Genomic DNA, 13,251 nt, shown 5'->3' on the forward strand with positions numbered 1-13,251 from the left:
GCAAATTTAAAAGCATTTTTGACTTAAAAATGGCATTAAAATTGTAACTCATTCTTGCATTTCATAAAGTAATAAATTTTTTAAAGAAGCAACATTTGTGTAGTAAATGTTTGGGTAATATCGTACTATTATGTACACTGTAGTCAATATTATGAACATTAATAAAAACACCAAGTTTAACCTCTTGGATGGTTAAAAGTACCTCATGGACCCAGATAAACTGGTGAAGATCCAGCCAAATTACAAATTATCCAGATCCTCAGTTACTTTCTTACAGAATACACATTTATCCACATCCATTTGAAACTTCTGTCTCAGAAAGTCCGTAGTTGAATACATTTTTATAATTTAAAATTATAAGTTGAAGTTGGTACCACCACCTCTCCGTCACAGCAGGTGGCGCTATTGCACTAGTTTGTTGTTATTCCATCCTGAATAAAATCCGCGAGGAAGAACTCAAAGAAGAAACATGGCGGCCCGCATAAGGCTGCCCTTGCTGCTCCCTAGAAGTTTTCCTCCTTTTAGATCCCTGAAACATGTCCACACCGAAGCAGCTGTGAAGGAGCCTCAGTATCCGCCCATAGTCGTCTCTCTGACTGCTAAAAGCAAATCCGCCCGGCTGCGGCTGAACGAGGAGCGCATTAAAATGATCTCCTCCTCTCCTGTGGAGGAGAAGCTGTCCCTCATCACTCGCAACCAGCGGATGAAATTTGTCGTCTACCCTCAGACATTCTCACGAAACCCGGACAGGTGGTACCAGCACTTCACCAAAACTGCGTACATCCCGGGCCTTCCGGAGAAGTTCAACCCGGGTTCGGAGGGCTCCCAGTCGGCCGCGGATCAACCGGCTGCCCCTGAGATCGACGGTGCTGCGTTCAATGAAATCCGAGATCTGGTCACCCGGGTGATTTTACACGAGCACTGGCATAAGACGAGGAAGCGCAAACCTTTTCTGTACAAACACCAGGAGCTGGTGATCGGTCCCTTCCTGAAGACCCTGGTTTCTGATCTCACCTACAGCCTGGCCAAATACAACCCGCTGCTGCGGCTCTCCAGTCTGGGTACGGATGATGTTCACAATAAATCACCCACAAAGGTTTATTTATGGATTGCTGCATCATTGTTTAGGCTGTATTTTTACTGAATGGTCATTTGTGAAGGGCATAGTAGTGAGTAAAGGTGTAATTACAGGGCCCGGATTTTTGTACATTTTATGCTTAATTACTGCTCAGTTTTTTCAGTTACTTTTCTAACAGGATTGATTTGAATTGATTTAGGATCAAATTGGATTCTGTTACTGAATGTTAATTAGATCTGTTTCCTTGAGATTACATATGTCATGAGTTGTCATTAAAAAGTTTCAGTGCTGGTTTTGATTTCTGATTTTTGTTTTCTTCTTCAGATCTTAGTCCACAGGTGAACTTTTATTGGAGGAGGGGAAAGAGAATAATCCCGAAAGGCCACCGCAGAGGCCGACAGGAGCCAACCAGGTTTCAGATCGATGACCATCCTCACAGCCAGATCAGAATACCTCAGCAGCTGCCGCAGGTTAAAACAAAAACAAACAAAAAAAAACCCATCTCTTTACAGTAGGAATAGAAAAATACAGATATCATCTCATGTATTCTGTTAACTTTTTCTTATTTTCCTGTCATGTGTTTCATCAGTTTGCTCCACTGGAAGCGTCTTACACAGCTGAGGTCCCAGAAATCCACCTGGCCCCCAACGTGATGCCTCTGTTCAGAAGGCAATATGACAACAACATCTTCACAGGTAATACCCCTAAAACAAACAAAAATAAATAGTCATACTTCATATCTCATATCTAGAGGTGCAATAAAGAAGAATAAGATCAAGAACAAAATAAAAAAAACAGTTTCTATCCAAGAGCCAGAAGAAGTAAACTTCTTAGCAGATTCGTTCACACAAGATCAAATCAAAGATCAAAATATTCCAAGTATCAGTACTTTGTGGAAGAATAAAAAGTAGCCAAAGTTTAAGCTTTAATATTAAAGTATAAGTTTAAGTCTTAGTATTAGTGCATACTCCACTAGAGTATTCTTAAATAAATCAAGTAGTTTATAAAAAGTAAACTTCAAGGATACTGTCTGTTTTAAGTATAAAATAAATATACTCAAAGTAAACCTGAAAAAACGATTTTTTGCTTTTTGCATTATTATGAACTTAGAGTTAACGCAATGTTTTTTATAACTCTGGTTTCCTCTGTTTTTCCAGGAACAAAGCTGCCAGACCCAGCCTGCTACGGTCACACTCAGTTCCATCTGGTACCGGACCGGTACCACAGAGACCGGCTGGCTCGGCAGCAGCATTCGGACCAGGTGGAGCCCTTCCTCCGAGCCAATGCCACCGCCAGCCTGTTTGCCTGGACCGGAGCTCAGGCCATGTACCAAGGTCAGGAAACCAGGATTTTACTGCTTTTCATTCTGTGATGCTGGTTTCTCTGATACTGAAGAAAAAAGTTTAAGTATTGAGAAGCTGCATATCATCACAAAATGTGTTTTGAAAACAAAATCATTTAGAGTGAGCAAAAGTCACTTATTTAACTTTTTAAATTGGTTGGAAATATGTGACTCTGTTGGAGCTGCAGCTTCATCCAGTCTGGAATCTGATTCCAGTTTTTCCAGGTCGGATAAATTTGTAAAAAGAAAATATGAGGATAGAAGAGTATTTATATTTCCAGATTTTATTTACTATTCTACTAACAAAATGTTGAGGTTTTCCCTTTTTTGGTCTTTTCTTCCTTCCTTTTGCACTTCCTTGTATCAGCTTCTATTTTACTCCTTTCTTGTCATTATGTTTTTCTTTCTTCCTTCTCAATCATTTTCTTTCTTTTCTTCCTTCCTTTTCATTTTCTGTTTTTTCTCCCTTCTTTCCTCTCATCATTTTTACTCGTCTTTTTCTACTTCTTCCATGTCTTTCCAAACTTAGAATGTCTTCTGTTAAGTGCACAGTGATTTTTAGTGTTTTCATATTTTGAAATGAAAACATAAAACTGAGAAATCTGGCTAGTCGGATATGGACTCATGGAGTTGGAGGAGAAAAGAGTGATGGGTTGTTCCTTGTTTCCACCAAACCTCTGCAGGTTTCTGGGACTACCAGGACGTCACCAGACCCTTCGTGTCACAGGCCGTCATCACAGACGGACATTTCTTCTCCTTCTTTTGCTACCAGCTCAACACTCTGGCTCTGTCAGTGGAAACGGACGCCAATAACCCCAGGAAGAACCTGCTGTGGGGCACAGAGAGCCTGCGTCTCTACGAGGGCGTGCAGGACGGCGCGGTGGTGGGGCTGGACGACGGCGTCCTCAGGCTTCTGGTTCAGTTCCTCATGAACCGGCCTCACAGCTGAACGGGACACAAGCATTCAGGAAGCTGCTTTTTTGTCACTAAAGCTGAAAAATTTTGTTTACGGTTGTTTAATCAACCGAACTCTAAACAGACTGAATGCAGATTCTTGCTTAAGATGGAGATTCTGAACAATCAGAAGCTTCTCTGAATAATACAGTTGTTTCATTTATTCCTGTTACTTTGGCATGTGAAGCTGATGACTATGACTGCTATTGAAGATGAGGAGGAGGGCGAAGGAATAAATTTCCACCAAAAAACTCAGAACTTCTAATATTAATATGAGAAATCTTTTAGAAAATGCAAGATTTCTGAGCTTCAATTATTTAAAATTTGCAAGAAAAAAAATTTGGGAATTTTTGAACTCCAAAGTTTGAGAGAAAAAAACCTCAGAAATATTGAGATTATTTTCACAAAATAAGAAAAAAAACTTGAGCATTCCTGAGTACAAAGTTGCTTTAAGGAGGCACCAAATGTTCCCATTTCAGCTTGTAGAGAAAATGTGATTTACTGCAAAACAACAGGTGTCAATAAAGCATCTGCCACCCTTTGATTGCAGCACATTTTTGTTTGTTTGGTTTTGACTGGGAGCGGAGCATTTATTCAGATGGAAATAGTAGCACTGGGAGGAGTTAAATCTTTTCACAAATTATCTGTTTCATATTAAACTGTTACAACGTAGTGGCAATTTTAACAAATACGTAAAAAACTTTATTTTTTATTTATAAAAGTTGCATACTGCAGCTTAAATGAGTTGCTAGTATTAATTCATAGTCACATTTGAATTAAGGAATTACAACATTTAACTTTTCCCAAAATATTTTTGAATTGAATTAAACCAGCAAAGCATTGATTCAAAGGAAAATGACTCAGATAAACTTTAATTTGCGTAGTTTAATATTATTGCTTGCATATGCAGTGAAGGCTGAATATGACAATGATGCACAAGTATTTCAATGTGGACGTTACTGCCAAAGCTCACGTAAGGTGGCAGAAATAAAATTATTGCTGGCAAGGAGAAAACTAGCTGCGCTTCCATTGAGTGAATTGGAAATACAAAATGCCAATTCAGGAAAAAAACATTTCCATTATAGGTTTTTGCGTCACTTGAGTCAACAACAACCGGATGCTATCACTGACGGAAAAGAGGAAGAAGACGACAGGAAGTAGAAGACAGATGATGGCGCAACATGTTTGTTTGTTTTTTAAAAAAATGGTATATCGCAGGAACAAATTTATTCACCTGTCATTTTAACTGCGTTTCTTATTTAATGGAAACAAAATTGAGTTTTCGGCATTACCAAAATATCAACAATGTTTTGCCCACAATAGTCATAGAATGGCAGCTAGTTCTTTGCTTTTTGACAGTATAGGTTCTATTAGCCATAGAATAGTGCAAACTAATGTTATACAAATAAATTTGCTTAAAGAAACATGGAAACGTTTTAAGTTAGGATGATGTAGATTTTCCGCCATATTGAAATGGGTATATTGCGCTAAACTGAAACACTTTCTTCGCATCACACCGGTTGCGTGATCAACAGCCGCGAAAACCTTAAAGACGACAGGAAGTAGTATTAGGATGTTTTTTTGTGTGTTTTTTTCGGACAATGTGCAGTTGACTCCACCTAGGCTCTCACATTATCACAGTTCATAAAAAGTGGTGTGTCATTTGAAATTGTTGAATCCATAGCTCTTCTGAAAAATCTAAATGTGCAATTTCCCAAAAACGCCACATATGTAATCACTCCAACGCCTGAATGTTTCCTCTAATAGATGATTATTTTTAAATGATTTATCTTATCGCGTGAACAAGCCTATTCACGTGTGATTTTAATTTCAATTTAAAATTTTTCTTCGACATTAGCAGAATATCGACAAATATTAGCGTACATTTTCCATGGAAACGCAGCTAGTCGGTTGCTTTTTGAGAGAGTTAAGGCACTGCTCACAAACCACAACTCATTACATCACAGCTGCAAACGTAAGGCGGGGGGTTTTCAAACTCAAACATGAACACCGGCTTCCGTTTGTGACAGAAGCTACACCGGAAACACGTAAAGGCAACCTCAGTTTGAAACACAGAGCCGGAGGGAGAGAAACGCTTAAATGCTTTGCTCCTTCAGCCGTTGGTGACAACAGGAAACCGTTGGTTAGTGAAAGTCAAAAACAGAAAGATTTTGTGTGTATTAGTTAATTAGATGATGGTCATTGCACTTAGCTGGTGTTAAGGACTAAGACATTTAAAAACAAAACAAAGAAAAAACAGCTGTTTATGTATTGCTATATAAGCTCTCCACATTCAAAAATAAAATAGCAATTTAATAGATGCTTGAATTTGCTGCTGCAGACGTCTTTTAGGTTTTGCGCTGTCTTATTGAGGTACTTTCCTCAGCTTCCTCATCTTCACCCTGTGGCCTGAGGCAAAAATAATTATTATTTTAATAAAGCATAATACATAAAAACTGAAAATACATGATGACTATTTTTAAATTACTCACTGTGTGTTCTTTGAGTCTGCATTCGGACCATTAGCTGTGAATAGGGCAGGAAATTATTCACAATAGTAGATTCATTTTATTGGTAGTTAAATATATCCATAAAATAAATAAATATTTTAGTAAAAGGGCAAATTTCTTGAAAAACTACATTTGTATATAAGAGTAAAGGCAAGAACATCCAGTCTTTAATCTGAGTACTGCAAAAACACAAACTAATCCAACGTACTTTAAGTTCAATTTCTAGTGCAAATAACGTAATACTTAAAATAAGACAAAATTAACAACTTTTCAGCAAGATATAGCAGCTTCTTTCAAGTTAGTCATTCCTTAATATGGATAAACAATTACTAGTTTTATTAGCAGATTATTTCACTTATGACAAGACATTTTCTCATGTTATAAGTGAAATAATCTGTAGTGAAACTTGTAATTTTTCTTGAATAATAAAGAATTATTCATGTAAAACAAGCTCCTATTTCTTGCTGAAAAATTAATTCTAAGTTAGTTTTGTCTTATTTCAAGGGTAGTAAGACATTTGAACTAGAAACCAAAATACTTGGTAAAATTTTGTTTTTGCAGTGATTACAGTGCAGAAAAAAGTCACCATTCTGGCAAACCATTTCTGTTTTAATTTAGCCACAATATCTGGATTTTTATTTGTTGTAAAGAGCCAATTAAAAATCTATCTCAGATCTCCTGGTTTGATACATTGCAATGTATGCTAACAATAGTCAAAGTGCATTTTGAAATAAAATCCCACAGCATCACAGATCCTTCTCCATACTTACCAGTTTCATAGCTAAAGTCAAAAAAGAGATTCACAAAAAACATGCATTAGTACCTTCTGCTTTCTTTTTCTTGGAATGATTCCTCTCATAGATGAGAATCGCAGTAACCAAGATGACAACTTCAATCAGGATGCCTAAGAAAGGCTTCAGTGGCTCCCAGATGGTAATCACCTACAGGAGAAAATCACAAGAGACTCATGTCTTTAAACCTTCAGCTAAACTAAAAATATCTGAAAAAGTTAATTAAAAGATGCTTTAGATAAGATGCCATCGTAAAACTAAACTGGAGAACAAAATGCGAAACCCAACGCTAAACATGGAGCTAATTTCCACCATTTACTAACATTGAACATCAAATAACTTCTCATATCTAGAATATGCAAAATATGAATAGTTCTCCTTTAAAGTTTAAAACTTTTTTCAACAAGTGAGCTCAGTGTTTGTTTGGCTGACCTTCAGCTGCATTTTGCTGGTGCTGGTGCTGATGTTGTACACGGCGGCGCAGTGATACACGCCGGAGTCGGATATGCTCACATCCTTCACCATCAGCTTCGTGTTGCGCCCATCGACGGTGATGTCGTAGCGTTGAGCTTCGAATAGCTGCTCCTGCAGGACAACAGAATCCTACAATTATTGATTTAAAAAGATTTAAGATGCCCTAACTATGAAAAACCCTCAAAAACAGCAGAAATATTAAACTAGACTTTTTTATGTTGTATGCTTAATGCCTACACACTGCGTAAACTTAAGGCTTGCGGGCCAAATCTAGCCCACCTCAGGTATTTATGTGGCCCTCTAGATTCTAGAGCTGGGATTTCTCCAAACCATGTGGGCCAAAATTGTAGATTTAAGAATAGTAAAAAAAACAAAACAACCTAAAATCAAGCAAATAAAGTAGCTGGGTATTTATTGTAGATTTTTACGACCTTGTATTAGGGCCATTGTAGACAGAAGAAAAGGACTAAATTTCCACCAAAAACTCAGAAATTTTGTGATTTCTTTCGAAACTTTCTAGAACGAAAAATTTTGACATTTGATATTCAGAAATTTCTAAATTTTTCTAGAAATGTTCAGATATTAATCTAAAAAGTTAGATTTTTTTCTATCAAATGTCATTGTTTTCTCTAGAAAATTTCTGAATTTACTACTTACTACTACTTTAAATTTTCTTGCTGTATTAAAAGAAATACATCTAGTTTTCAGGTTCTTTTTGACTCCATTGAATAAATTTACTTTTATAAATAACAGTGTTTTCTTTCCAAACACTGGCTATATTTAACCAAGCTTAATAAAGAATAAAAGCTGATTCTGCTGCAGCAAAGTTCTCATTTCAGTGAAAGTGTCTGGATGAACTTGGTTTTACCTTTTGTTAAAAAATGGTTACAAAAAACCCAGTACTTTGTGTTGTTCTTTACTTTTTCCTGTGTAAGAAAATTATGTTGGTAACAAAAGTCTCAATCTGCATCCATGGGTCAAATTTGTAACATTTTTTAATTCAGTTGAAGACCGCACAAAGTCAGGCCATGGGCCCTAAGTGGCCCCCGGGCCACACTTTGGACAACCCTGCTCTAGAGAGACATGAGTAGGACTTTAAGACATTAGTGTTCCTAAATATTATCAGTCAAATCAAATTAGTTTTTAATTGTACTGTGCCAAATGAAATTAATGATGTTAAGTATTATTTATTGATTACGAATCGCGGGATGGAATCACAATCTTTTGTTTTAATCCCCCAAATCTGGTGAATAAAGTTTATTTTGTGCTGATTTAACTTTAATAAGCACTCATGAAATGCTATAATATTTTAGCAGTTTGTTAATTGGTAGTTTTATCAATAAATTCTGCCACAATCGGCCCTGTGAGAAAAAAATCATGATGCTGGTATAAATATTTCATGTTTAAAAATCTGAATAAACAAAACAGTATTTTTTTCTATAAATGCTTTTACAAGAATCATTTAAATACAAAGATTTTGGAAACAGCAAGACTACCATTTAATAAAACCACTAAAGGTGACTTTTACAGTCTAGCTGTTAAAAGTTTAACTTTATCCAACTACAGATAAAACCCGACTGAAGGAAATCATGTAACGTCAAAGATAATCTGTAAGTCCTCACTCGCCTTATCGGTGCCATTGTTCTTAAACCAGTTCCAGGTTCTTGGTACTGGTTTATTATCCTCCATCTTGCAGGTCAGAACCACAAAGTCGCCCACATAGGAGACGATGGGCTTCTCTCTTTTCTCACCGATCCGCGGCACTGAAAGACAGAGCCGACACGTTACTGTCAATCTGCAGCAGGTTTCTGAAAAAGTAAAAATAAAAATGACAAAACAAGACGGTAACGTAGATGTGATCTGTACCTGCCAGAATAAAATTTAGCTCTGCTTCATTTTCAAACACACAGGTGTAATTTCCAAGGTGTTCCTCACTCACAATGTTGAACCTGAAAAACGGAGAGAAAAGATGTTGACATTTTGTTTTTCATTAGAGTTTTTTCTTCTAAAATGTGACCCGTCTGCAGCTCTGCTAACCCGGAGGCAGGTTTTGGATTCAAAGACGTTCTTCCTAAACCTCAAAGGTGAGATAACAGCACAGAACCAACAGAACCAACATTGGATTCCACATAATAAGGTTCAAATTACAACACTGAAAAAATAAGTATTAAAAATATTCAGACGGTGTTGAATTATTCGGAGCAGGTCTGATGATTTTTATAATATTTCAGATTATAAACCAAACCTTCAGTCGCTCCATCTAAACATATTCAAAACAGTTCAGGTTGCAAGTGAAAATGCCACCTTGCTCATCCACCTCATCTGCTTTTGCTGCTTCACATTAAATCTCTTTAAACATTTATTAGGTTTGACAATAAAAGGTTGTTTAAATAATATACTATCATGTTACTGGAATATAATATTTATTTGTAAGAATTTGAAAAGGTTTTGTTATAACATGGTAACTGTGAATATTACAACAGTGTCAAACTATTTTGTTCAAACATGAAAGATATATTATTAGAAGTTTTAAGTTTTCTCATTTTAACTTGATGTAGTTCTATTGTTTTGTTTTTTTTGCTTGTGTTGCAGCTCTATGTGTTCATATAAACTAGTAATGACAGACAAAAAAAACAAGCAGTTAGCTGATTATTTCTTTTAGAAAACAGCATTGCAAATTAAATACAAGAAGCATTTTATGGGGAAAAATTGATGGGTGTAATTTAAATTGATTTATATTGTTATTATTATTTTAACTTTGAAATAAAAATAATGCAGTTAGTTACTTTCCCCCCCCCACCAGGGGTCTTTTTGTGGGCTTTAGTGTCCCTTATTCAACAGTAGGCTGACAGGAAAGGGGGAAGAAGAGGGGGGAAGACATGCGACAAATGTTGTCGGGTCCGGGAATCGAACCCGCGACGGCCGCGTCAAGGACTGGGGGCCTCCAAGCGTGGGGCGCGCTACCCTCTACGCCACCGGAGCACGCCCCTGATACTGTTACTTTTGTAGATCTAAGCAGAAAGGGGGTCGGTTTTTACATCTCTATGCTGGTAAATTTGAGTTGTCATTGTATTTAATAATATAAAAAATGTTTTGCAAAGATCCATTTTCCTAAAGCCAATAAATGTTTTTTTTAATTCCAGTTTGGGTTAATTTTGAGCACGTGTGAATCACTTACACTCGTTTGAGTTTGTACTGCTGGTTCTCTGGGTCCACTGGGACTCGGCTGTCCTGAATGTCCACTCCTCCTTTTCTCCAGTAACCAGTGATGTTGGGCTGTTTGTTCTGGTTACCAGTCCAGATGCACTCCAGCGACAGATTGACAGGATTCAGCAGCTCAACATTCTCAATTTTATTGTCGCCTGAGTAAAAGCAAACATGACATTGACATTTGAATAAAATATAAGAATTTCCTCATTAAATATTTAGATGAATGTAAATATTTTGACCTGTGAGGTGGACGCTCTTGGTGTTCGTTGGAAGAGTGCTGACCGGAGCCAATGGTGTCGGTGTTGGACCCACAGTTTCTGTCAGCAGAATATATCATTATTTGCTAGTTAATCTACCATCCAGATTATTTTAACAGTGTATAATCCACTGTAGTATTTCTACATATAAAAGCCTGTATTACCAGTTGGCTGTATTTTTGTTTGACAAGACCTTCCCTCTCTCAAGTGCAAACCAGAAAGGCATATGGCGTATGGAAAGCCGTGTGTGCCATAAATCACGACTTTTGCCACATATCTGGCTAAAAAGCTGCACAAGACGTTGGGCTAATACCTAGATGATTCAGATGTAACTTTGCAAACCAAAGTTGTGCTACCACAGTATTTCTCTCAGCCGCCACAGCAGTTTACTCTTATTATCTCATCAACTTTAGTACTTAGCAGCTGACTGAGGCCTGCTGAGTTGTTTTTTTGTTCTGTTTTTCAGAGCGTTGTGTCGCCTGACCTTGGAGTGAATACGCTGGGCTGTAAATATGTTCCACCTGAAAAACTCCATCTGTGTCTTTTCACACATGAATTTTCAATTCTGACTTATTTTTTGTTTACTACATAAACAATTGGTAACAGCCAGGTTGTGTTTATTATTTTCTGATAGAACTGAAAAAGTGTTTCCTTTCATTTTCCCATGACTGGAGATCCAGTTTTGGAAATGCCACCCTAAAGATCCAAACATGGTGCTGCTGGAAGCAGAGGTTCAGATTACAAGTAAAATACAGTTTTCAATGCCACTGCAAAGAGCTTCAGGTGAGTTTACAGTTTTGGTTATTGGATCTCTTCCCAGTAGACCAACAGATTGAGCAAAACTGAGAGTGAGGCCTCAGAATAGAGGGACACAGATACATATTTTAACTGATTATTAGAAAACCTCAGCTGGAAGCTTTACTTTAGGGTAAGAAACTTAAAAAGTACAACTCTAACTGCTTGGTTTACTAAAAATAGAGTGTACACTGTTTGGTTTTCCTCAGGCACCTGTGGCGTACATATTACTTTTCACTGGAAATATAAGGATTAGGTGTCCTGGACGCTTCCCTGGTGAGGCACGTCCCACAGGGAGGAGGCCCCGGGGAAGACCCAGGACACGCTGGAGGGACTATGTCTCCCGGCTTAATATTAAAAAATTAAAAAATTTTCATTTTGACAAACCATTTGTCAGCTTGGAAACTTGATGTGATACATATATAGATAAATATAACAGATTTATTCTGTTTCTGCAGGTTTGTCTGATTTAAATGTTTCAGATCCTCAAATAAAGTTTATTGTGAAAGCTTAGCTCCGCCCCAATTTTTACTAATGTGGGTGGAGCCAAAAGACACTGAGGGGTGTGGCCAAATCTAAAGCTGACTGGAGGGGTGAAGCACAGCTAAAAGGGTTAGCAGTTTTAGGCTAAATGTTGTAGAATTAAAACAAGTTCACAAAAAACATCACAGATAATCTCAGAAAACTACAGTCAGAATACAGAGATTAAACCTACAATTCTGATAAAAACTTTAGAGTTTAATCCTCTCTAATTAACTCTCTTATTAAAGGATTAAACTCAGAATTCTGAGATTAATGTAAGAATTTAATCCTTTGAAAATGAAGATTAAAGTCAAAATTTAATCCTTAAATCTCCAATTCAAAAATTAAAGTCAGATTTCTGAGAATAAAGTAAGAAGTGAATCACAAATTGTTCTAATTAAAGGATTAACGTCAGAATCTAATCCTTTAATTTTCTAATTAAAGGATTAAAGTCAATTCATTCTTTCTTTCCAGTGGTCCTAATCCTCTTTCGTAGTAAGTTTTAAATGATTTTATTTTTAGTTTCTTCTTAGTGTTTTAAAGGGATGTTGTCTATTTATCTTTAAGTAAAGATCATTTTTTATTTTGGTTAAATTAATAATTTTAGCGTCCCATTGAAGTATTTCTCCACTCCTAGAAGACAAGAACACTTCCCTGGACATTTAAAAAATCACATTAATCCAAAAACTTCGAACTTATCGACATGTGGCGCAATCACACGACAATCTTGCTACATTTTCCTGTCAAGGTTACAGGAACATTCAGCGCCAACCTGAGGGAAGAACATCAGCGTTTGATCAGAAATCAAACCAGCAGGTGATTTACCTGAGCTGGTGAGTCTGCAGGTGGCCAGCGTCAGGAGGATGTTGATGGGAAGCTGCTTCATGGCTGATGTTCCTCTGTCCTCTGTGGGAGAAGGTCTGCGTCCCCGCCGCTGCACCGCCCCTCCTCCACCAGCTCCACCGTGACGCAGCAGTGAGATCACTCTGCATCCTGCGTGTGGCAGAAGACGACGACTCCATCCGTTATTGAGTCAGACAGCCTTCAGGTCCTCATGCTGCACTGCAGGGTGTTTTTGTCTTGCAGGGAAACTCGTGGAAAGGCAATTCTGTCTCAAATGCATCTTTGGAAAAGTCGATAAAGCCGCTACATTCTGCTGGAGAGTTTCTTTCTGTTATCTGAGAGGATCTGGCAGGAGAGTAACATGAGCAGGCGGCCTCCCTTTGTGAGCCACACAAGGACAGCGAGCTGTTCTGTTATGAAAGCCAAATAAATAAATGATGCACTGTGGCTTTATACAGGAAATGAGCATTTTAAC

The 13,251-nt window shown here is 37.4% G+C and overlaps 2 protein-coding genes across 2 annotated transcripts; one reads left to right on the forward strand and one right to left on the reverse strand.

Annotated features, from left to right (window-relative positions):
* Nucleotides 1-437: 437 nt before the first annotated feature.
* Nucleotides 438-3,918, forward strand: mrps30 (mitochondrial ribosomal protein S30). The gene is made up of 5 exons (XM_044110749.1): nt 438-1,061; nt 1,403-1,548; nt 1,668-1,773; nt 2,236-2,412; nt 3,104-3,918. The coding sequence occupies exons 1-5, from the start codon at nt 470-472 to the stop codon at nt 3,367-3,369; spliced, it is 1,287 nt and encodes a 428-aa protein (XP_043966684.1). The 5' UTR covers nt 438-469; the 3' UTR covers nt 3,370-3,918.
* Nucleotides 3,919-4,576: 658 nt separating this feature from the next.
* emb (embigin) lies at nt 4,577-13,123 on the reverse strand. Its single transcript, XM_044110750.1, has 9 exons — nt 12,759-13,123; nt 10,599-10,676; nt 10,328-10,511; nt 9,016-9,098; nt 8,776-8,912; nt 7,108-7,260; nt 6,708-6,825; nt 5,867-5,900; nt 4,577-5,783 (listed from the first exon to the last, which is right to left on the reverse strand). Exons 1-9 carry the CDS (start codon nt 12,817-12,819, stop codon nt 5,723-5,725), a joined length of 909 nt encoding a protein of 302 aa, XP_043966685.1. The 5' UTR covers nt 12,820-13,123; the 3' UTR covers nt 4,577-5,722.
* Nucleotides 13,124-13,251: the final 128 nt, after the last annotated feature.

This window comes from Gambusia affinis, linkage group LG03 (assembly GCF_019740435.1).
Source record: "Gambusia affinis linkage group LG03, SWU_Gaff_1.0, whole genome shotgun sequence".
Taxonomy (NCBI): domain Eukaryota; kingdom Metazoa; phylum Chordata; class Actinopteri; order Cyprinodontiformes; family Poeciliidae; genus Gambusia; species Gambusia affinis.